This window comes from Xenopus laevis, chromosome 1L (genome assembly GCF_017654675.1).
Source record: "Xenopus laevis strain J_2021 chromosome 1L, Xenopus_laevis_v10.1, whole genome shotgun sequence".
Taxonomy (NCBI): Eukaryota; Metazoa; Chordata; class Amphibia; order Anura; family Pipidae; genus Xenopus; species Xenopus laevis.
This window is the reverse complement of record NC_054371.1, coordinates 123843051-123868850: the sequence shown is the minus strand read 5'-3', so window position 1 is coordinate 123868850 and position 25800 is coordinate 123843051. Positions and strand designations below refer to the sequence as shown.

At 38.1% G+C, this 25800-nt stretch overlaps 1 protein-coding gene across 2 annotated transcripts in view; it reads left to right on the top strand.

Moving 5' to 3' along the window:
- The first annotated feature begins 4811 nt into the window (after positions 1 to 4811).
- The window catches only part of shb.L (Src homology 2 domain containing adaptor protein B L homeolog), a 119537-nt gene continuing 98548 nt past the window's right edge, over positions 4812 to 25800 (top strand). Inside the window, exon 1 of one of the 2 annotated variants that reach the window (XM_018257020.2) lies at positions 4812 to 6344. In XM_018257020.2, coding sequence (XP_018112509.1) covers positions 5694 to 6344 — 651 coding nt within the window. In that variant the 5' untranslated portion in view covers positions 4812 to 5693. The remainder of the gene's footprint in view (positions 6345 to 25800) is intronic. The other variant, XM_018257012.2, reaches the window with a different exon arrangement.

Here is a 25800-nt window from a genome sequence, read left to right as displayed (position 1 = left end):
TTTGTCCATATATTGCAATATATTTAAGCTGGCCAACTACGTCAAAGTCATCCCATATCTGGCCAGTCCTATGCTTAATTTTCATCTGATTCATTAAGAATTCTATTGCTTCATTATACATTTTACAAAGGGACTAGGTTTTACCTGCAACTTACTTGCTGCTTTCAAAGTAAACCTCCATACTTGGCTGCCCTTTTATTAGACACCAGTGGGATCACCTAACTATAGCTGGGAAGGGTGGGAGCTACAACATGGAGCTGGTCACTGCTCCTATATAACTATAACAAACAAGGGAAAGTTGTGCTCACCACTATTTTTTAAAACCATTAGGCGGGGGTGCAATGAGGCTGTGACCACAAAATACATATAGTCAAATACAAGAGTCCTCTGCACTCAACCCATTATCAATATATTTAAGACAGCGACATTTTGTATATATATATATATATATACAAAGGGTAAGGCATTTTTAAGCTTAAATATATTGCAATATATGGACAAACAATCCCTGTTTTGTTTAAAAGGGTAAGGCATTTTTTAGAAGCAGCAGGTTGAGTGTAGAGGACTCTTGTATTTGACTATATATATATATATATATATATATATATATATATATATATATATATATATATATATATATATATATATATATATATATATATATACACACACAAGTTTTAATATAATCCTAACTTTGACATTATCATTCACATGAAATCATGTTTATTTGCAATCTCTGTTTCATACTTCACTTTTAATTCATTTTTTATTAACTTAATCAATATTGCAGTCATATTGTATTTAGTGATCATACTTCTTTAATTAATTTCATTTGCTGTTTTATTTAAGTTGCTTTATCTTAATATTGTTTTTATCATACTGGCCCCTGTATTGATACTTAATCCATATTCCATAACATATTGATTAGATTAGATAGATTATATTTAATTATTGAGCTAGGATAGTAAATATACAGTATATATATCGCCATAGACGGTGGCATTTGGTATTGCAATTGTATATTTCAGCACAGTGTACTTGATGTGAGCTTTGACACATTACAGTTTAATGCTAAAATGAAATGCATTGGGCTGAAAAACACTATTAACCCTTTCTCTGCCAGACTATTTGGCACTTCTGGCACTTTTGTTGACAGTTTTTGAACATTTTATGATCTTATACAGAGGCTTTTCCTGGGAAAGACTTTTAGTTTACCTATGAAAACTATATCTTGGTTCCAGAACAACCTAAGCTTTTAAGGCTTAGTCCACACCAGGCGATTCGGGGAGATTTAGCGCCTGGCGACTAATCGCCTCTTCTTTGAGGCGACTAATCTCCCAGAACCGCTTCCTCTTCTCCTGCGCCGGCTGTAATGAGAGTCGTCTGGGTTATGACAAACGCGGTGCTTCGTTTTCCGAAGTTGCCTCGTGAGGCAACTTCGGAAAACGAAGCACCGCGCGTGACAACACCAAATGTAAAATTGTCAATATTGATGTAATTTCCCCAAATGACCTCAAAGCTTCCAATTTTCAGCATCTTAGTCCACACCAGGCGATTTGGGGAGATTTAGCGCCTGGCGACTAATCGCCTCTTCTTTGAGGCGACTAATCTCCCAGAACCGCTTCCTCTTCTCCTGCGCCGGCTGTAATGAGAGTAGTCTGGGTTATGACAAACGCAGTGCTTCGTTTTCCGAAGTTGCCTCGTGAGGCAACTTCGGAAAACGAAGCACCGCGCGTGACAACACCAAATGTAAATTTGGCAATATTGATGTAATTTCCCCAAATGACCTCAAAGCTTCCATTTTTCAGCATCTTATCTCCCACTGTCATTAGGTAGAGATAACACATATTAAATATGAATGCCAGGGGTCCACTTAATAGTTTGAAGCCCAGTCATGAATAGTTCCCTTATCTGGAAAACCCAGATCTAAGCATTCTGGATAACCGGTCCCATACCTGTAAAACCTCAAAAATTGTGATCAATGAAATAATTAAATAATTGATACAACAGTGTAATTAGTGGTCAGAATACCTGATCTAATAGTCATGCTGCAAAATGAACAGTTTTTAGTAATCTGAAAAAGTCGGGTTTTCATCCGATAATCTGAAAAAGTTGAGTTTTCGGAGTGTCAATCGTATGATACGAATTGACACTCAAGAAAATTTGATAAATGAGTTCAGTTTGTGGAAGGGAGTTTGGTCAACTTTGTTTTCATAAAAAACTGAGGTTAATTTGAGTTTTAGTAAATAAGTCCCCAGGTGTAGTGGAAAATGCTCTAACTGCAAAGAACATATTATACATTCTATACAAACTTGGCTGGCAAGGCATTAAAGGACCAGTAACCCCCCCCAAAAAATTTGTGTTTTATATATGAAAGTTAATTGTAAGAACACCTGGTGGCCTAGTGGTGTTCCTGCAGCCTGCTGCTCCTTGGTGCCGCTCCTGAATGTGCATTTCCGGGTTCACACTGTGCTCGGGTTGGTTTGCCTATATTCTGAGCGATGCGTCGCGATTGGCGCACAATTCAAATATTTAAAGTTGCAAATGTTCCATTTTCATTGCTCAACGTAAAGGTCTATTCCTATAGTTCCTGGGTGCGCTTTATTCTCTGATCCTTGCCTGTTCCGGACCTTGCCATTCTGCGCCTGTACCAACCTCTGCCTGTATTTAACTACTCTTAGGATTACGATTTTGTACCACCTTGGCATGTGACCTTGACTATTCTCTTTCATATGATTTGGTACTGCATTGCTTCACATCTCGCTGACCCCCCGTCCTTTCCGCATACGTTACATTAAAGGGATCCTGTCATTGGAAAACATGTTTTTTTCAAAACACATCAGTTAATAGTGCTACTCCAGCAGAATTCTTCACTGAAATCCATCTCTCAAAAGAACAAACAGATTTTTTTATATTCAATTTTGAAATCTGACATGGGGCTAGACATTTTGTCAATTTCCCAGCTGCCCCTGGTCATGTGACTTGTGACTGCACTTTAGGAGAGAAATGCTTTTTGGCAGGCTGCTGTTTTTCCTTCTCAATGTAACTGAATGTGTCTCAGTGAGACATGGGTTTTTACTATTGAGTGTTGTTCTTAGATCTACCAGGCAGCTGTTATCTTGTGTTAGGGAGCTGTTATCTGGTTACCTTCCCATTGTTCTTTTGGCTGCTGGGGGGAAAAGGGATGGGGTGATATCTCTCCAATTTGCAGTACAGCAGTAAAGAGTGATTGAAGTTTATCAGAGCACAAGTCACATGACTGGGGGCAGCTGGGAAATTGACAATATGTCTAGCCCCATGTCAGATTTCAAAATTGAATATAAAAAAATCTGTTTGCCCTTTTGAGAAATGGATTTCAGTGCAGAATTCTGCTGGAGCAGCACTATTAACTGATTCATTTTGGAAAAGATTTTTTTCCCATGACAGTATCCCTTTAATATAATGTTTATACTGTATTATGTAACTCTGCACTGGTTAATTTTAATATAATGTTAATATAATGTAACTTTGCACTGGTAAACATTGGGTATTGATTCAGAAAGATTACTATAGTTTATATAAATAAGCTACTTTGTACTCATAGGGGCAGCCATTCAAGTAAAACAGGTTACATTGCAGATAGCACATAAGCTCTGCATAATACAATGAAGTTAAACAGGCATTAAATGCCATTCATGGTTTTCTATAGAATAAAAAATGGACATGTGATGCCAATAAATAGGTTACTTGTAGGTGATCAAGAAACAGATATACTTTTCAAATGTAAAAAAGAAAAATAATTTTATTCATATTTGTACATAATCTAACCATGATTCCTTTTACATTTCTGCAGTGCCCAGCTAGTCATGAGCACATATATTTACATACCTATGGTAATATTTAGACTCTTCATTTTTTAAATGAACATGTGAAGTTTCATTGTACTTTGAATGAGTAAAATTGTATAGACAGATGTTAACACGCATCATGATATCTGTCGGACCAGTGTAGTCACTTATGTCTATACTTTATCATTAATTCTTTCTTTATTAATTCCAATGTCTTTTCCTCTTTAATTAACGTAAATCATCAACCCTCTAATTTTTTTTCTTCTTCTAGTATTGATTTAATTTGCCGTGTCTAGACATTAATTCAATTTATAAACATATATTTGATTTATTTTGAATACATCATCATAATATATCTCATATCTTATCATGGATAAAAATATGTATATACATCTAATGAATTCTTTTCTATATAGAAAATCCATAATGAAAAAACTAGGGGTTGCTGGTCTCTGGTTCTTGGTTTCAGCAACATCATAATTAGGAAAAAAAATGTTTTGAAGAGGGATTATATTTAACTAAAGTAAGGGGAATCTCTTTGTATGATAACATACAGGAACAACATTGCACTTAGATAACCTATACTGAGCCAAATAGGGAGGTGCTGGGTGGAACTACAACTACATTTTCAAAATCACATTAGGTGCACATGGGCGTCCATAGAAGGGGCAAGAGGGGCCAGTCGCCCATCCCCCCCAGGACTGTCAGAGTGCCAGGGACATGTGTCACAGTGGTGGATCCGCTACTGACCGAGGGAGTCGGGACATTTTCGCCCTGTTTTCCCCGACCGCCGCGCTAGAACTACTGGTGTCGACCGTGGCGCTGCTATCTGACTCTGACTGCTTACGGTGCTGCCAGTGTGATACTTTCTGACCGATGCCTCCCACAAGCCGCCCCTCCCTGCATCCGAGGCTGGATGATGATTGGATCCCCTGGTCTGGGGGCGGGGTTGCCTTTGAGATGGGGAAAGCGCCCCGCCCCCTGGAGTTGATCGCAAAAGCCAAGGAGAAGGTAATGCAGCCGAGGAGAGTCAGACGGTCTCCACCAGCAGCCCTAGGCTAAACACTAGTGATGCTTCTGCTCCATGCGTGTCCCTCGGTCACTAGCGGATCCACCTCTGTGACACCTGTCCCTGGCACAGGCTTTCTTTGAGTGGCCAGTTGGGGTCGGCTGCTCGAGTGGTGGGCGGGGGCTTAATGTGAATGTGGGCGGGTCTATCTTTCCCCACCCCCTGACTCCGAGCCAGAGGCGAAAGCTGATTTAGCAGCTAGAGGACTTTCACCACTTTGCTCTTGTGTTCCATGTGGGTTTCGCATTGTAGTGCTGTGACCTGGAACCCGCTCGTGATAGTAACCCTCCGCGCGTCCCTCCCTGGCAAGTTCCTATTGTTACTTATTGAGGCGAAATCAGAACGTTCAACAAGTGTAAGGTATCGGGCGCTGAGTGAGTGGGACTTTTCCCCCAGATCTAATTCGTGGGATCATCTCTACTGACTGCAACAGCTGCTGCTTCTAACTTACTTACCTGTGGATTTCCTATTCGCAACTTGTGTCGGGAGAAGGGGGCAGGGGCAACCCCTGGGAATGGGGAAAGGAAAGTGACTTGTGAGTCGGACTGTGTCATCTCAGGCGCTGGTATTGCCCCCCCCCCCCTACAGTGTGTCAGTGGGAAAACCCAATGGCATTGTAGCGTGACTCCCTTCCTATGGGCTGTGTGTGATGTGACGGGCACAAGCCGGGGGAGCTGCGGGAAGGCTGCCTGGCCGAGTTTAATGTGAGGGGGAGTGTGCGCGACTAGGAGACCAGCAGCAGCCCGAGAGATCGCTCCCATACAGCCACACACATACAGGACCCAGAGCGGCCGATCATGGCTAAATGGCTGAATAAATACTTCAACATGGGGAACAACAATAACAACAAGAGCCCCCCGCAACCCCCCAGACCGGATTACAAGAGGAATGGGGGGACCGAGCGCTCCTTCCACCTGCAGTATCCAGGGGGGCAGCAACAGTTCTACAAACACCACACGTCCCCGCTGCCCGGTCACTGCAGGGAGGAGAGCGATCTGATCCGAGCCTATCGGGCCCAGAAGGACAGGGATTTCGAGGATCCGTATAACGGACCGGGCTCTTCCCTCCGCAAGCTGCGGGCCATGTGCACTGAGGAACAGCAGGGGGGCGAGGGCAAGAATGGCTTCTTGCAAGAGTCTTACCACGGCGGAGGCTCCAGCACCAACACCACCTCCTCGTCCTCCTCCTCGTCTTCCTCTCCGCACCTGTACCGCAGCAACAGCGAGAGGAGACCGGCCGGGGCCAGGCAACAGCTGACAGGGGGGTCGGAGCACAAGTACACGGTGTCCCCCAAACACCGGCTTATCAAGATAGACAGCTGCGGCTGGGGGGAGAACGGCATTGCGGGAGGAGGCGCGGGTACAGTTGGCATCACCTGGAGCCCTGTGGTCACTCCGGTAACCAACAAAACCGAGGAGCAGGGCAACCCCGGAGCCAAGAAAGAGAAGGTAAGGCTACCAGACACTCACATAATTCAATAAATACATGCCACTTTATTCCAGCATCCTTCCTTCTGTTTCATAGTAGCCCTTGCCACTGAACATTGGCATAATACTGTTTAGTGATATTAAAGTTAACATGTGCTGTGTTCTAGAAGTTTTCACTGCTGGGCACAAGAGCTTGGCGTATACACATGATGGTGCATATAGTGTGGCCACAGATACCTGTACAAGATGCAAACTGGCAGATCATCTTCTGTTTTGTGCCAATTACACAGGTACATCCATTCTGTAATTATTATAAGTAGACCAGTATCTGTTCGCTGGCCATGCTAAAAAATGCTGCATATCCACCGCAGGTCATAACACTTACCTGGACATGTCCTACTTCTGAATCTGAAGATCATTTTGTAAATATTTTGTACTTGTACAGTGACATCAATTAGCATGTCTTTGGTCTGGTTTATTTCTAGTTGTGCAAGGAAAATATATTCTATTTCTCCTAGTAAAAGTTATTGTATTGCGCTGTCACCAAAGTTAAATCTGATGGGTAGAAACTTGCCCATCACTGGCCAAGTGACCAACCAGTGCCTCTCCAGTTCTTTTTGAACTACTGCTTTAAGAGTTTAAAAATGCAGGTTTTAATGTAATAGCTGAAATAAAGTCTCTAGTTTTAATTTGAAGTCCCCCTCCCAAAATATATGAAGCCTTTTTTTTTTAAATATTTTAAATATTTTTTTTTAACTTGTATTTTTCAACTGTTTTAGAAAATATAGGTTAATAATTAAGTTACTATTTATGCAAGGGCATTTTCTCCCTGCATTTGATATGGGATGAATTCAACAATTCTATATGCAGTAGAGTTTCATAGGGTTCACTGGCCAATGCATGCATTAGGAATGCACCTCCTGTCAAAAATAGTTATGAGCATCTGTACATCCTCTTAGAAATAGAAATTGAACCACTGAAAGTGAATTTCACAACTACCTTCTACAATTTCATGAATTTCTTGAGAACACTGCATGCTTTCACATGTTAAGTAGCCACATAAGATTTGGTTTCCACACCCATATCTCACTATAAACCTCCGGCCCTGTTTGTTTAGTCCAAGAACTCCTCCCTGTTCTGACAGAAGTTTAGGGTGGATGAGTAAGTGCAAAACCAATCATTCTTTAGATACCATTCACAGAAACATTGAACATGGAAGGCAAACGAGAACACAGTTTGTCATTTAAGGCTGCTGTACATAAGAAAAAAAGTGAAGTGCAGTTTACTCTGGATATGTGGGTGTGTTCCTGGCCCTCAAAAAGACTGATTTCGCATGAAATTCCTTTATCGTACAGGAGCTCCTTACCCACTGTAATGTCTATATTTGGTTGCCACTTGAAATTCTTGACTTAGGTCTCCAAATATGACTTACAACTCTTAAAGGTAAACATATATAATTATGACCTTACCCCCCCCCCCCCCATGGTTGCCTTAGCCAAGATGCTGCATGGCTTTGGCCCCTAGTGACATAAATGCTACTCAGGGAAATGATGTTGGGAAGGCAGGAATAAAGATGAAGCTAAGAGAAGTGAGGTACTTCAATGACTGGAATTGATTCAAGCTTATTGTAGGGCAAATTTGGACGACTTGATAAGCTTTCTTCTGTGCAGATTAAACTGTGTAGCTAGAATGAATTATGCAGCTTTCTTGTACATGCACAATTCCATCTGCAGTGTTGGTCTTGTTGGCTGCATGATGTCATCATATTAAGAAGATAGTAAAAACATGTTGGATGGAACACTCCTAAAAAATGCAACAAAAAAACCTGTATAGTTTTCACTTAATCCCCACTTGACCTTTCTGCATCTTAATTCATTGACCCTAGAAAGCCATCTTTGCAATCAGTGAAACAAATGTATATTTCATCCTTCCAGTGGCTAGCATTATCTATTGTGTTTTTATTCACATTATTAAGGAAGTCTTTCTACTAGACTGGTGTCTGTATCCCAAGGCTTTTTCTTGGTGCAATATCCAGCAATTGGCTTAGCATTTGACAACCACAAAGTAATAATACTAATAGCCTGGGTACTTGTTATTATTCTGTCTGCAGGTTTTCAGACTATGACCAGCAGTCTTTCTAATTAAATTTTTGCTGTGTGTGCAAAAAATTTATATTGTGTGCATTTTCAAAGCCTTGTGCACAAAAGTGTTTTATTTTTGTATGCACCTTTAATAATCGATGTGGTCTGACAGAAAGGTGGGCCACTCAGAGGTTTCCCATAAAAGGAATTGTGCACAACATTGTGCAAGTACACAAGCACAAGCTTAGAGAGAACATTGTCACCGATGAAGGCATTGTCTTACCTGCCTTGGGGTTTTAGTTGTGTGATATATGACTTGATTCACACTTTAGATTTTTGCATTATTTTTCCCATTCTCAAGGTTGCCTCAAGCACTGCAATTCTGCCAGTGACATATTATTAATAAGAAAAATCACACATACATTTTAGGTATTTTAGATCATTTAAAATGTCATTACTAAGATAATTTGTGGGTTTTTTTTTTTGAAAATGTTCAACAATTATTATAGTTTTTTTCTGCTGTGAAAAACAAAAGTGCTTCTATTAATTTGCAAATAACTTGAGAAAATGTTAATGTATTAAAGCATAGTTTTGTAGGTTTATCTAAGATTTTAAAGCGGCTGTTCACCTTCCCACACTTTTTTAAGTTCAGTTGGTTTCAGATAGTTCCCCAGAAATAAAGACTTTTTCCAAATACTATTTTCTACTGTGTGCTGCTGCAACTACAGCACATGGTGAATTTGTAAAATCATGCAGTCCTAATGACTGCTGTAAAAACTGTCAGTTAAAGGTGGGTACATTCGGGGCATGTTTTGAGAAGGGAGCAGAGCCAAGTAGCTTACAAAATGCTTGGAGATGTACCTGGCTAAAAGGGGCTAGGGAGAACACTATTCTAGCAACTACTGCTACTGATTGATTATCCATGTTCTCGGGGTTTATTGATTCTTTTCTTAGGGGACCCACATTATCAACTTGCCTACCTAAACATTTGTCTATATCAATTATGTACCTCATTTTAATTGCTCGTTGTATACATTTCAACTCATTAATGGATATGGAAATGAGGTGTGGTTTTGTTATCCAACCGTAGGTGTAGAACCCCTGTGTTATCTATTTCCTGAGTGTATAATGGTTGTGGAGCAGATTAAATGCTCACATTCTGCTAATTCAAAGCATCATTTATTCATAAAGCGTCATCTCATGTAGCACTTTACATTATTACTCTATTATTACTCTATAATCCAGAAGCTTTACAATAAATTAACATGGGAGGGGAGCATTAAAGGGCCCTGCTTGCAAGAGTACATGGTACAACTGGAGACACACTGTGATGGACAGTTTATATATCACTGGGATGACCCACCCAACACTCTTTACCCCCATTGCCTGCAGTGGCAGTCACCCTAATGCACATGAAAAGTGACAGCTGCCTGATTTCTTGGACTATTGTTTTGAAGTGATTGCCATAAAAACATAAATTGCTTTATTTGATGGAAATGGGAATTTTAGGCCTCTGGCACCAAAGTGCCTTTGTTTGTATGACCAAGGTTGACAACTCATTAACGTAATATTTTCTTTGACATTAGAAAAGCTCATGCCAGGTTTAAACCTTCACTTATACAGTACTTATCAGTATAAGGAAAAGCCTTATTCCTCTTAACACAGGCCTCAGGAATTTGACCAAGAGTTTGACCTTTTTAAGTGTCTGTCAGTTGGCAATAACAGGAGCCAGTGTTGATGCATTTGGGCATGTGCATATAGTTCATATTTGTTCCAACCATATTTGAATATTATATACCAGTGGCCCTAGAGCAACATGTTGCTCATCAACCCCTTGAATGTTGCTCCCAGTGGCCTCGACGCAAGTGCTTATTTTTTTATTCCTGGCTTGAGGGCAAGTTTTGAATGTATAAAAACCAAGTGTTCTGCCAAACAGTCTGTCATAGAATGTCAGTCCACATAGGGGCTACCAATAGTCAATCACAGCCCATCATTGGCACCCCCAGGAACTTTTTGCATGTGTCTACATTGCTTTTATTTACATTTTAATTTGTGTCTCACAGATGTTATATACTATACATTGTTTGGAAATAAGGCAAACTGACAAAAGAGCAATTAGTTAAGTGCTGAGCTCTTGACAGCCCTTTCTTGATTGAAACAACAACTGTCTATTTTAGTGGGTGTTTACTCTGTTAGTAGAAATCTTCTTATTGTTGTCTGAAGCATAATAGTCGTAGAGCACAACTAGCTGCATCATGTTTGGATTCACTGCTTTCTGTACTGAGATAATTATGGCCACTATATGCATATAATTACATCCTGATGAAGGGAACTAAGTAACTGAAATGCCAAAAATGCTATGCATTTCACAATATTGCCCATTTTATGACGCAGTTTTTAAAGTATGAAAAACAGGCTTTTCTGCTTGGTTAAATAGGAATTATTAGAGAGTAGGTTTGGTTTATTGATTGTGCGCTTTCTCTGTTTCCTGAAATTCAGGATTCTTGTTGTGTGTGTGTGCCTTGACAAAAAATGTTGTAGTAAAACTATGGGTGGATTTGATTGAACTGTTGCTCACATTGCCTACTTGTACCAAACCTGTAGAATTAAAGCAGGTATTTATGTCCTTCTGTTGCTATACACGAGCTACAGTGCCGCCAGTTTAAACGTGACAGCTGGTTTAGAAGCAACATTATCTGCCTCATGGCTATTACAGCCACTCTTCTCTCAAGCCTCCTCACCCCTATTAACCTTTAAAATGAAGAAAAAGGTCTGGCAGAATCAAATTGTAACATAAAGAATGGCGTTGCAGCTTGGCAGGTATGCAATGACTGTGCCCTTATAAAATTCTGGTTACCGACGAGGAGAACCATTAAAAGGATTGTCTTGTGATTTTGTGGGTGCAGCAGTGCCTTTTTGAGCCAAAAAGACAAATTTCCGGCTCTACAAAGCAGTTCGCCATCTATTTTTATTGGGCTGATTCCTTTGTAAAGTGTCAGATGAGAGGCATTGTAAGCTGAAAAGTATGCAGGCCAGATGGACAATGGCTAAGTATGAGTCTGGAATGTGGACACTGAAGCAGATTTTCAAACCTGGTGAAGCAGAACATCTCTTTATATTGCACTATAATTCCTTATGTCATAAACTAAAAACAGGGAGCTTTGCTATTTGCTGAAAGCAGAGTTTTTCACCTTTTTCTGGCATAGACATTGCTTTGCCCTTTTTTATATTAATTCTGGGAATCCCTGCAAATCACCATCATTATACCAGAAGACATTCATAAAGCTTAAAGCACACTAATTAAATCTTTTCTCCACATTGTCCATGATTTGAGATACTAACCTTACTTATATTGGATCTATCTTTACTTATTCTTATTGATTACACAAGAAGATGATTTAAAGAAGGACCCCAGCATTTTAAAAAATTATATACTACGTGTAGCACAGCCCTTCCCTATCTTGTTTTCTAAGACAGGGTCTGTCAAATAAACCTTTTTAAATAGTTTAAATAAATGTAATTTTGACTTTAATTTGTTACTACATTTCGAATATACAGCTCCTGGACAGTTCATATTAAACAGGGATGCAACGAATCCTCCTGCCTGGCCGAACCAAATCTTAATTTGCATATGCAAATTATGGGCGGGGAGGGAAATCTTGTGACTTTTTGTCACAAAACAAGGATGTTAAAATGTTTTCCCCTTCCCATCCATAATTTGCATATGCAAATTAGGATTCGGATTTGGATCGATATTTGGCCGAATATTTTGCAAAGGATTCGTGGGTTCGGCCGAATCCAAATTAGTGGATTTGGTGCATGCCTAATATTAAATGTCTTCTGTTTAAGGTAATGTAGTCATTATATGTATTAATAGTCAGCAACTTTAATTCATATTTACAAAGCACCAAATTATTAGTTATTATCACTGGTTAACAGTAACCCCAAAAATGTTGTATGAAAATGACAATATAATGTACTGTTGCCCTGCACTGGTAAAACCGGTGTGTTTACTTCAGAAATACAACTATAGTTTATATAAACAAGCGGCTTTGTAGCCATGGGGGCAGCCATTCAAGCACAGGATACAGAGTAGATAACAGATATGTTCTTAAGAATCCCACTGTTTACTTCAGAGCATTATCTGTTATGTGCTATGTATCCTGTGACATTTCTCCTTTTTCAGTTTTGAATGGCTGCCCCATGACTATACAGCAGCTTGTTTATATAAACTATAGTTGTGTTTGTGAAGCAAACACACCAGTTTTACCAGTGCATGGCAACAGTACATTATATTATTATTCCTTTTACACACTTTCGTTTTCTGATATTAGTATTTCTTTTACACATCTGTGTGCATAGACCTCATACATATAATCATAGTATGTTAAAGGGGTGGTTAATAATTCAGTAAATGGGTAATGATACCACTAGGTGCAGTGATTCTGCTGCAAGGTGCCTTTATTAGCAAAATGACATGTTTCGAGCTTAACAGCTCTTTATCAAGTTAAAGGGGTGGTTCATCTTTAAGTTAACTTTTAGTATGTTATAGTATGGGCAATTCTAAGCAACTTTTCAAATGGTCTTCATTGTGTATTTTTATAGCTTTTTTTTTTATTTGCGTTTTTCTTCTGACCATTCCAGCTTTCAAATGGGGATCGCTGACCCCATCTAAAAACAAAATGCTCGTCTTTCTATTCAGGCCCTCTCCTATTCATATTCCAGTCTTTTCTTTAAATCAATGCATGGTTGCTAGGGTAATTTCGACCCCAGCAACTATATTGATGAAATTGCAAACTGGAGAGCTGCTGAATAAAAAGCTAAATAACCCAAAAAACACAAGAAAAGATGGAAACCAAATGCAGATTGTCTCAGAATGTTGCTCTCTACATTATACTAAAATTAACTCAAAGTTGAACAACCCATTTAATTTTGCCATCATTTCAACATGTAGCATGTTGTTATTACAACCAGTAACTTGATTAATTAGATTGGACACAAGAAAAGATGGAAACCAAATGCAGATTGGCTCAGAATGTTGCTCTCTACATCATACTAAAATTAACTCAAAGTTGAACAACCCATTTAAGCTTGCCATCATGTCAACATGTAGCATGTTGTTATTACAACCAGTAACTTGATTAATTAGATTGGAGGAGAGTTAATTATGAGGTATTTTAACTAGTTACTCATTTAACTTGAAATGTACTGTTATTGTCAGTGACACAATTTCTGGTTTGGGAAATGTTGCCTGCTTCTAAATGTAGCTTTCCAATATTGTAATAAAAAAGTACTTCTAGCAACAAACTCTCCACCAGTTTGCTTTGACACTTTCACTTTTAATTTCATTGCTTACACTCATATCTGATCTTAATTCCTTCTCCATTTTCGTAAAGATATATTGTGCTAACCTTTGACCTTGCTGCTGCACTCCCAAATCTTTGCAGATGGGCCTTTGTCATCTTAATCTGATCATAAGCCGTTAGACATTGCTTCTTGCATTTCCTCTTTTCATGCGAAAACAATGCATCTACTACTGAAATTGTGTTTCATTTTCTCTTTACTTGACCTGTGCTACCTTTTAGGTAAAGGTGGTTTACCTTTATGTTTTCTTTCAGTATGTTATAGAATGGCTAATTCTAAGCAACTTTTCAAATGGTCTTTATGATTTTTTTTTATATAGTTTTTGAATTATTTGCCTTCTTCTTCTTACTCTTTCCAGCTTTCAAATGGGGGTCACTGACCCCATCTAAAAAAAAAAACAAAAGCTCTGCAAAGCAACAAATGTATTTTTATTGCTATATTTTATTGCTTATATTTCTTGTCAGACATCTCCTATTGATATTCCAGAAATAAATTCAAATCAATGCTTGGTTGCTAGGGTAATTTGAACCCTAGCAACCAGATTGCTGAACTACAAACTGGAGAGCAGCTGAATAAAAAGCTAAATAACCAACTCAGAAACAACAAATAAAAAAAATAAAAAAATTGCAAATTGTCTCAGAATATCACTCTCTATGTAATAATAAAAGTTAACTCAAAGGTGATTTCTCAACATTTTCTGTAAGTGTCTTCTTACCCATGAGTTGCAATAGTATGTTTAGAGATGGTTCAGCAGACTGGGCCTAAGAAATCACTCTGCTTGCTGACCAATTTATTTTAACCACAGTTTTGGCAGCTACCTTTTTGTGTCAAAATTGCTAAGATGACAAGCGTAGCAAAGTCAATCTACCAAGCAAGGTTCAGAAATACTTTTTGCAACTTGGGCAATTTTCTCCACTGTTCAATGACTGCAGCAAAATAACAATGTTGTGATGTTTCCTTATAACACACTGCTTTTATTCTTGTAGCTATATAAATAAAGATATCATTTTGCCCTACTTTCACTTTCAGTATGCTGTCAGAATTGTGTGGTTGATGGTTTCCTCCATAAAACTGTCAGATATGCAAAAGCAGATGCCAGAACCCTGCCCCCAGAGTGAATGATCTTCCCATTTAAATTGGGGAGTAATGGGTTAATTTCTAACTGGTTTGGTTTTCAAGTATCCTAATACACAGCTATTGCTAACCCTGAGAATTAATTATTAACTTCCTAATAGTTCATTATTAAATGGTTCTAAAAAGTATACTCTTCAAGGTGTATTGTGCAGACCAAACTGTAATTCTGAATACGATTCTATCCTATATGATAAAATTACCATATTGTGTGACCAATAAAACTGACTCAGTGGGGAAATTACTTTTAAAAATGTATCTTACATGGACATGTACAGTATGTAGCTGTTTTGATGTAATAGTGGGAAGCTATCATTTATAAATATCAGTCTAATGTAGGCATGTTATTCTGTATAATTTTCATGTTCACTTTTTGATCCCTGCATTTTAAGATATACGAGAGCTCTGCTTAGCCTGTAAGTTTTATATAGTGAATAAAGTACCCCATCTTGTAAAATATAAGGATATTCTAGGTTACCGAGGAGGCCGAAGGCCGAGTGTTTTTATACAGGTCATGGAACTCCGAGGTAGCTTCTAATATCCTCACATTTTGCAACTGGGGGTACTTCATTTATTATAATTCACTAATTTCAGTGAGTCATGTGACAGAAATGACATCAGAACTCACCGTTTATAAGGATATCATTTACAAGATATTCATGGCTTTTGTGTATTATATCCTTATAAACGATGCTTAGTGATGTCATCAGTTCTATTCGGTGCTTAGTGATGTCATTTGTAACTCACAGAAATGTTTGAATTACAATAAATAATGTACTTCCTGTCATAAATTATTTGTGATCACAGATGCGGGTGCGCTAAAATGGATGCAATCATTATGCATATTAATGCCATTCATTGAAGGTACTTGCTTCCAGACATGTTTGTTGTATGTTAGTTGCCGCCGTTATTTCAAGATCAAGCCTATGAACATTGGGGAATGCTGGAGCTACTGCCACCTTTAAATGTGGTGGTAATTCCAGGGTTTCTTCATCATTCTGGGTCAATAGGCTCAGCCAGGGCCGCCATCAGGGGGGGACAGGGGTGGGAGTGTTGTCCCGGAGGCCGTGCTGCTTGGATAGCTGGCCCCGCTGTCACTGAGCTGGAGACTTTGGAAGGGAGAGTGGGCGGGAGCCTGCATATTCTAAGTGCTCTGATTTGTCAGTGAATTTTAAGTCCCGGTTAAGCTGCATGGTGATTGGATGGGTGAAATTCGAACCTCCCCTCTAGCTTATCTAATCACCATACAAAATTACCGGGACTTACATTTTCTGGCAAATCAGAGCACAGGAAAGCTGAAGACACCTGAGCTTCCCCGAACTCTGCAGCTGAAGTAAGTACACTTATTTTTTTTAATAATTTACAGGGGCCCTGGCCACCAATTTTTATGTAACCAGTAGGGACCCTGCCACCATTTTTTTATATTACTTGTTGGGGCCCTGGTCACTAATTTTTTTTTTTATATAACAAATAGAGGCCCTGGTCACCAATTTTTTTATATAACATATAGGGGCCCTGTCAACCATTTTTTAATGTAACTTGTAGGGGCCCTGCCCACCATTTTTTATATATAACATTTAAGGGCCCTGGCCACTATTTTTCTATATAACTTGTAGGGGCCAGCCACCAATTTTTATTTTAAATAACTTATAGGGTCCCTCGCCACCAGTTTTTTTAAATATAATTAGTAGGTGCCTTGCCCAGGAATTTAAATTATATAACTTTGTTATACTATGTTTTTATTTTTTTCAATAATTTGTAGGGGCCCAGGCACTAATGTTTTTTTTATAACTTGTAGGGGGTACTGGCTACTAATGTTTTAATAAGTTGTAGGGGGTGCTCTGTAGCCACCAATTTTTTTCTTTAACTTGTAGGTGGGCCTTAAATGTTTTAGCACTTGTGACTGTGTAGCCTTTGTACTAATGGGTGGGGAAGGGGGGCGAGGGGGCCCGGCAGCTCGCGCCACTGACTTCTTCAGTGTTTCCGGCGTACGGAGGACATATTTACAGCCACTTTCATGTTGATTTCAGGCCATACCTATATGCAGGATTTTCATAGTTTTGGGGAGGGCTTTGGGAAGAGTTAAAGAAATCTATATTCCTGACCATTGCAGGTCTCTACAAAAATATATCTGATGTTATGTGTTATTGGATAAGCCTATACTGAAACAAGAGCATATTATTACCATTAGATTGATACATGGGAAAAATATTTTTCCTAGCAACCAACAGAGAACATTTTTCACATTAGTGTGAAAAAAATGAACAGTTAGTCCAAGGACCAGCACTCCCTCTATGTATTCATTTATTTTAACACATTGTACATATATCCAAAATTGGGGTCCCTATTGGGAACTTTCTCAAGGATCCTTGAGAAAGGCCCCTATAGGGACCGAAATGTAAGATATATGTATAACGTGTGTGTGTGTATGTGTATATATATATATATATATATATATATATATATATATATATATATATATATATATATATATATACACAGTCCCAAGGTGCACACTGTTTACACAGGAAAATAACTGGGTGCCCACCAATGTATAATAAATGCAAAAGTAAAGAATAGCGGCACTTACATGTCAGGAGATACCCCTGCACTCAATTTGTAGTAATGCTGATTGTTTACCATATTTTTTCATTGTTTTTTCTTTCACTCTTTGTTATCATTATGTGTGTTTCATAGCCATGAATGTTGCATTGGTACTGTTTGGAACACATTGGAGATGATTCTGACAAGTCTGCCAATACTTGGCTTACATCACTTTATATACTGATCTGTAACTGATGGCTGAAAAATAAATACAAATTAAAAGTACAAAATAATATATACTATGGGATCCATTATCCAAAAAACCTTTATCTAGAAAGCTCCGAATTACGGAATGGCCATCTTCCATAGACTCCATTTTATCCAAGTAATCCAAATGTTTAAAAATGATTTCCTTTTTCTCTGTAGTAATAAAATAGTAGCATGCACTTGAACCAAACTAAGATACAATTCATCTTTATATAATATAATTCATATAATTCAACCAGCCTATTGGGTTTATTTAATGTTTAAATGATTTTCTAGTAGACTTAAGGTATGAAGATCCAAACTATCAGGTCCTGAGCATTCTGGATAACAGGTGCCATACCTGTTATACCATGTCTAGTTTATGCATTATTGTTCTGTTCCTTGCATTATGGCATTAAATTTCCAGGATAATAAATGTATCCATTTTGCTTTAAAAAGAATGACTAAGCATATTTTGCAATTCTTGAAAGAGTTTGACATCCATAGAAATTGTACAGTTACCAGTCATGCGTAGCTATATGAGCCTTTGAGATGGGTCTCGTAAATAACTTTAAAGTTAAATCCAGGCATTTGGAGCTTGTAGTGCCCAAGGCAGCTATCAAAGGGTCATCTTTATACTAGGCAATAAGGAACACTTTAGTATTGTACTTTAAGTGATAGATGACACCAATCCAAAACACTCGTGTTCGTGGATACCATTCCAAAGACTCTTGATATATTGCAGTTCATAGATTATAATCTCTATCTGTGGCTGATTTAAGGACACATGATAGAAGACTCTAAAGTAAGAAGACTTTGGGGTAATATTTGTTGTGATTTTCTGGTTTAGTGTTGTTTATGAAGTAGAATATACTTAACATTTTTTATAAAGAGAAGGAACTTAGAACAAAATAGTAAGATGTTAGCCTGGCATGTATGTGAAAGTAAGAAAAATATTGCACTGAATTTGAGCCCATTTGTATGGTGCTGTACTTCAGATATTTGCCTTTGCATTCTCTTTTGTGACCAGCCACCATTTACTGAATATAACTTTGTTGGTTTCTGTTGAATGGGCAAACACTGTCACAAATTTATGACTAGTATAAATGCAAATGCTCCTTTGAAAAAACACCCAACTCAAATTGCAAGATCAAACAAACAAAAAAAGTGAGTGCTTTTATAGCCAGGACTGTATTGGTACTGTACACCTCTCCATGATTCTTATCTTAGTGGTAGAGACAGGGAAGGAAATGACAACAATATACCAGAGAATCCTCAAGCACTGGAGTGTTTATTGCAACACCTGTCCCTTATGTTACTGAGCAGGAATTTCTCTCCTACTTGCTAAACTTTTCTATTCCATCTTCTGTGGTTGTATGCCGAGTCTGGGGCGCTTTGCTTTTGGCCGTTGTCTACAGGAAACAGCGTAAACAATGGTATTAAAGAATGTTTCACTGACCAATTAAGGATTTGGAAAACAAATATTTGATTGGCTTTTCATACTGAGTAAAGGAAGATTATTGTCATGTTTGAGAGATTATTAATTAAAAAACTATTGGTTCATCACGCTAAGAGAGCAGCACATTTTTCTGTTCTGTGACATTTAATGCTTGTTCAGCAAATGGTATGACAGCTTCTATTTATACTACAAATATGCAGATAAAGCTACATGAAAAAACTACTGTTTGCACTGGGGGTCCACCTAACTAAAGCGTTGCCATGTTTCTTAGCACTAAAAATTATTGTGTCCCTAAAGGGATATCTTTGGACTAGTTTACACATGCATAATTGTTGTGTTTGCAATAACAAATAGTTAGGTGAAAGGCTTTGTACCAGGGCTTTAACTGCTAAGCGCCAGTAGCTAAATAGGTTTTGGAAGGTGTGGTGTGGGTTAATGCTTTGAACAAAATAGGCAATTTTTGTTGCTTCATGATCATAGACGTTCTAACTCTATTTCATCCTACATATAAACTATAGCTGAGCAGTATAACTTATTCTTCTACATTTAATTCAAGATTTATCAAGTGTGGCCAGAGCTTGATTCTGAGTTACTAGTAGATGAGCCATGCTAGTGGACAGTACATCTGCTCTAAGCCTCAGAAATTCAGTTTTTGTTTTCTTTGAGGTAGGTTGCTTATTTTAATATAATAGTGTTCCAATATTATACATATTATTTAAAGCAATAGTTAAAGTGAAACAAGAACATCCAATCAATATTGTTTGTGTGATAGATTATGATAGAATAGCTTTACCAAAGACAGAGCCCACATTGTTCTAGAATGGTATTGTTACATACCCATCTTGGCCTTGTGTCTATGTTTCACCCTGCCTTCTTTTCTGATTGACAGTTGTAGTTGCACCCATATGGTCAGCAAGACCATTGAGTTATAATCATAATCCTCCACCACCTTCACAGAGTGGTGTGTATGACTTTACGCTTGAGAAAGGGCCCAGTAAGGCCTGAAACATTGCCTTCATTTTGTCTACTTTATGATTGAGCAAAAAAAGTCACTATGATGCAAAGCTGATTTACCTTAACAGTTTGCTGCAGTTCTTTGGACTTGGTATTGAGTTATAATGGGCACAGACACAAATATATTTATTCAGGCACTTCTGTCTTGTAGAGTTGTTTATAGATTTTTAAGAATCCAGGAAAGAAAGTCTTGTGTTTTTTAAAGTAACCAGGAATGAATGTGCTCTTTCTTTCCTATGGCTGCATGTTTCTTACCTATGTATCTCTGTGCTAACCCGCTTAGGTATAGGAAACCATGATGATTTGTCTCATGTGTCAAAACAATTGCAAGACATTGCATCTTTCCTGACAGCTCAGTTGTAATATAACCCGCAGTAGACATTTAGACTTAATGCAAAGCAACCAATTAAATGTGGCCGCTCTCAATTGCTTCTTTACGAATCACTTGGTTTGACAAGTGTGGTGTTATCCAAGGTCAGTTGAAAAAAAAGTGACAACTAAATCCATCCTCTTTCTCATTTGCAGAGAAAATCCAGATATAGTATTGTTTCAGCGCCGTTCCAGGAACAGGTCAGAAGGGAAACTATTTTACAATATGTGCAATCAAAGGCTTTCTTCAGATTCCCCTCACCTTTATTGCCATGACCATCATTATAGTGAGGATTAGATAACACAGACAGGCTAGGTAGCCAGAGGGCTATTTGTATACTCATGTAAATGAAGTGTTGGATCAGTGATCAGCATGAATAGAACTCTCTTTTGCATCCTAAAAAGACTGGCTGCTTTAATTGTTTATTAGAATTATAGAGAACTTCTCTGTTTTTCAGGAGACATTAACATTTTAATTATCAATGGTATGTGTAGGAGAGGTACTGGTTCACCTGCCATGACGTTTGTACGTACTATTTTCTTTAGTAGCTTCACCCCTCATCCTCAGTTCAGACTCAAAATGTTTGCCGCTTTGATTAAATCTAAAATTATTGTTGGATCCAACATTAGCCCTTGCACTGGTCAGCACTGTTGGAAGACGTAGCACTCAATCCAACACTTTCATGCAGTTCTCATTGAAGTTATTGGGAACTGTGAGAAGCTCTCATTATCCTAAAGGAACATTGTAACAGCAAATGTTTATTGAAGAGAGTTAGCATTCAGCTGATTTTATTCTGAGGAAGGCTGTGAAAAACAGCTGAAATGTTGAATCTTAACTATAAAAGTTCATTGCAATTACAAAGTGGTGTGAGTGAGATATATGCTGTGTTTGCACATGTGTGAACTTCCTTGGCCCCAAGGTAATACTGCATAGAAAGGAAACTAGTCTAGTGTGGTAAATGTCAGATCGTAACAGCACCCATACACACCTTGGCAGCACTTATTAGCTGTCTGTGTTGTCCATAATTTACAGTTGTCCATTTTCGAGAACAATAGAGAGGGGCCAAGATCACAGATGTCTTTGCAGCACCAACTGATAGAATCTAATAGTGAGCTTCATTGTTTTACATCTTAGCTTCAGAACAGTAAGCAGTAGTAGGTTACTTGCAATTAACATTTTTTGCCCACCAACAGTATGATTGGCAGCTATTGTTATAATTTTTTGGACTTGTTTAAGATTTTACTTTAACAAACTTCACATATAGTCTCCACGGGGTACCAATATTTTATAATGTCATAGGGAATGTGCCAATTTGTTGTTTCTTAAGGAAAATGTATAATTTAGTCCACGTTCTGTTTTGAAATTTTTGGATATCCAGGTTTGGCTCAATTCAGTCTCAGCTAAGATTGTCATTAAAGAAAAGAATAACAGCAATTTTTCTTTTGCACATATTTAATATAGGTTTTTGCCAACTCACAATAGCTTTTTTTTACCCATCCACTTGTGGAAGAAAGATAGTGGTTTGCACAGTCTAAGCAATTTTTCCCATTTGTCTGCTTTGGTGCCAAACATCTCTCAAATTAGAGATGTGCGGGCATTTGCCTTAATTTCACTCTGCATAGGCTAGTTATTCATGGAATTACCTTACACTCCTGCAAATTCCGAATTTGTGTATACCATGTAATGAAAATAGATCTGTAAATAAATTGGAATACATTTGCTTAATAAATCTGAATATACAGACAAATGCGAATAAGTACAAAGTATTGCTTTAATGGAATGCATTATTACTAGATATGCATCTTGTAATCCATTTTCTAGAAACTCTGATAAATGTATACAGCATTCATTTTGCTTAAATGTTCAATGCACATATATTGCTTAAATGTTCAATACACATATATTGCTGTGTGTATAATATTCCTGCTAATACACAATTAAGCTTTTATTTAACTGTAGTTCAGCCAGCCATTATTATGCCTGGCTAAGGAACCATAATTCAGGGTCAATGATGGCGATTGACTGTAATGTATTGTAAAAAAAAACTTGTACAGTTTAAAAAATGTCAAAAACACACCCATTGACTTCAGTGTTGGATTTTTTCGTTTTGCAAATTTTTGGTGAAATGGTCAGATTCGCCCACCACTGATGGAGACTTAAGGTGGCCATAGATGCACAGTTAATATTGTACAAAATACATTTTCGTATGATATTCGGTGCATGTATGGTGGGAAAAGAGATGACCGATATCGGCAGAAGACTTGGATATCGATTGGCTCGTCAATCGGGCTGGACAGAAAATTTCTATAAGGTGCCTTTGAAGACACCCAAACATTGGCTATTGTTAGAGCTGACTTGTCAGATACAGATAGAATTCTATTGTTTCTACCTGTATATCTGAAGATTCAGCTCTACACGTGTCTATTGAAAGAAACAATCTTTCTTGGAAAGATCTTTTCCAAGAAAGATCATAATTGTTACGTCTATGGCCACCTTTCAGAAATACTCTTGCAGCAGGCAATTGTTTAGCAGCTTTCTAATATCATGGGTTTGGGTCTCTGGAATATTGTAAAACTGGAAAAGGAGAGGGGAATTAACAGTGAGCAACAGCTACATACTTAAATTAACACAAGAATAAAAAGTTTATTGGATTTTACACTCATCTGAAGAAGAGGGAACCTTATTGTGTGACTAGGTTTGGAACTATTTATGTTCCTTTAGAACTGAAGGGCTTACATGTTCCAATGCTTCATTCTTTCCACACCTCCCACCTAAGTATGAGGCTCTCTAAAGAATGTAGCTGCTTCTGGGGTGGGATAGTTTTTTTTTACTTTTTCATTTTGAAAATCCTTGTTTATGACCAGTTAACACCCCTTCCAGTTCAGGTCAGAAAGAGCAGTGCCAATTTATGCAGTTGGTTTTGTTATATTAGTTTACAGTCAGTTGTTAAGTAGGCAGAAGGGTGTGAGAACTATGTGAGATGAATTATGAGGTAGGCTAATGCCTGTGGCTTGAAACCAGTTTATAGCTGTCCAGAGTGTCCGTGCTATGACTCATATGTATATGTTTTTCCTCCAATTGAAACAGTCATCGGATAACTTACTGGAAAGCTGTTGAATAAGCGCTATTTTCCCTTTTCATTCTGCAGGGAGTCAAAGATCATGGCAAATAAATATGATTTTTTTACTAGTAACTAGTTGTTGCTATTGGGAACATGACTGCAGAATGGAAAGGATTACTACCACAATATATTTGGATAAGCTAATGTAAATTTGCCATATTGAAAGCTCCCCCCACCAGGGGTGCTTCGCCAATGAGGCAAGTTGAGGCTGTCGCCTCAGGCGGCAGCGCCCCACTAGGTACCAGGGGCAGCAAAAATGCTGCTCCTGGTACTTTAAGAGCGAATTTCCAGGGGAGGCAGCAGCAAATGCTGCTGCCTCAGGCGGAGGAGGGGACAGGATCGCCCCTGCCCCCCACCTCCTGTTTCCATTTTTTTTGTTTTCTATTTTTTGATTTGCAGTGGCTATTTCTTTGAGTAGGTGGTTGGCAGAATATTTAAGGTTATGTGTTTAGTGCCAAGGAAATCTTTCAATAGGCATTCATTAGTGACTGAGTGACTCTTGATCATATGCCAATGCAAAGAGGGCAGTTGGTTGCAATTCGGGGGATTCGGCTCTGTTTGGCTACTGTTGGGAAGTTATCAGTATGATATTAAGCCTTAAGCTTTTCTATGTAGCAAAGTAAACAATAGAAACCATTCATGCCAGTATCCATGACTCTTGTAGCCTATACATTTGCTTAGAATGTCGGCCATAAGACATGACATGATTTGTTCATTTTGTTAGGAAGTAGACACAAAGCTGGCAGTCATTGTTGATATCCCTGTCATCCATCTTTTATCCCTCTCCCAGATCTTTAGAATCTTCATATGCTATGAAAGCTATCAGAACATATACTTCTTGCAGCAGTAAATATGGTACAGTGGGCAAGCAATCAAAGTGGCCTCACAATGATCATATCTGTATTTAGGGGGAGCAAAGCTTGATGAAACACTATACAGCAATTTAATTTGGGTCAACAACTACATAGAGTCTTGATATGAGAAATTCATATAAAATATGCATCTATAGCTGTATATAAATACATCTACTTACAAAGTATTGTTTGGTACCTGTGTTATATAAAGCAATAAGTATTTTTATGAAACCTATAAAACTATGGATGCACCAAATCCACTATTTGGGTTTCGACTGAATCCCCGAATCCTTAATGAAAGATTCATCTGAATACCGAACTTAATCCAAATTTGCATATGCGGACGGGTAGGGAAAAAGTGGGAAAAAAATTTTTTACTTCCTAGTTTTGTGACAAAAAGTTACCCGAGTTCCCTTCCTGTCCTAATTCGCATATGCAATTTAAGATTCAGTTTGGCCAGGCACCAGGATTCAGCTGAATCCTGCAGAATAGACTGAATCCTGTATTGTAGCAATAGCTCCAAAATGATTTGCTGTACACTTTTGCTATGCACAGTCTATTGATAATCACATTTCAGCATGCTTTTATTTTACACATTTTTTGTATAGGTAATTCTTTCTTTCATCTACAGAGTATATGTGATTTAGCAATGAATACTATATTTATTTTACACGTTATTTTTCTTCTTTACACTAGAGGATGACCTACAAGGGACCTTAAGCCCCTGCACTTCTGTATGCTGATTAACAAGAAAGAGCTGGCTACCAAATACAGTTTCTGGATTTCAATGTGTAGTGTAACCTCAGACCTTAATATTTGGCTTTCTGCCATGTCTAGAATAGTGTTTAGTTTACTGCAAGTGTTTCGGAATTCCATTACCATATAAGATTCCTGTTGAAAGTGTGGCACCACCCTTCCTCAAATTTCCTTTTACACAACTAGTGAAATGCTTATATGATCTGGCTGATTGATTGCATTTTTTTAACCTTGAATGTGACATGTAAACATGTTTTTTTTATCACGCCAGTTACTGTTACTCCAGCAGAGTTAGCTACAAGCCAATAGTTGTAGGATTAATATGTTATCTGTTATTTCACTGCTCCCTAAAAATAAGCCCATAGTGATAGGAGAATTTATTCGCCAGACGCAAATTTGCGCGATTCACCACTGGCGAATAAATATGCAAATTTTTCTGCGAAGCGAAATGGCGCAAATTCACCCAACACTACCCATCTCACTTCTTCTTTAATGTTTCTTTGTATATTGATTTATTTTCAAGGTACATAGATGATA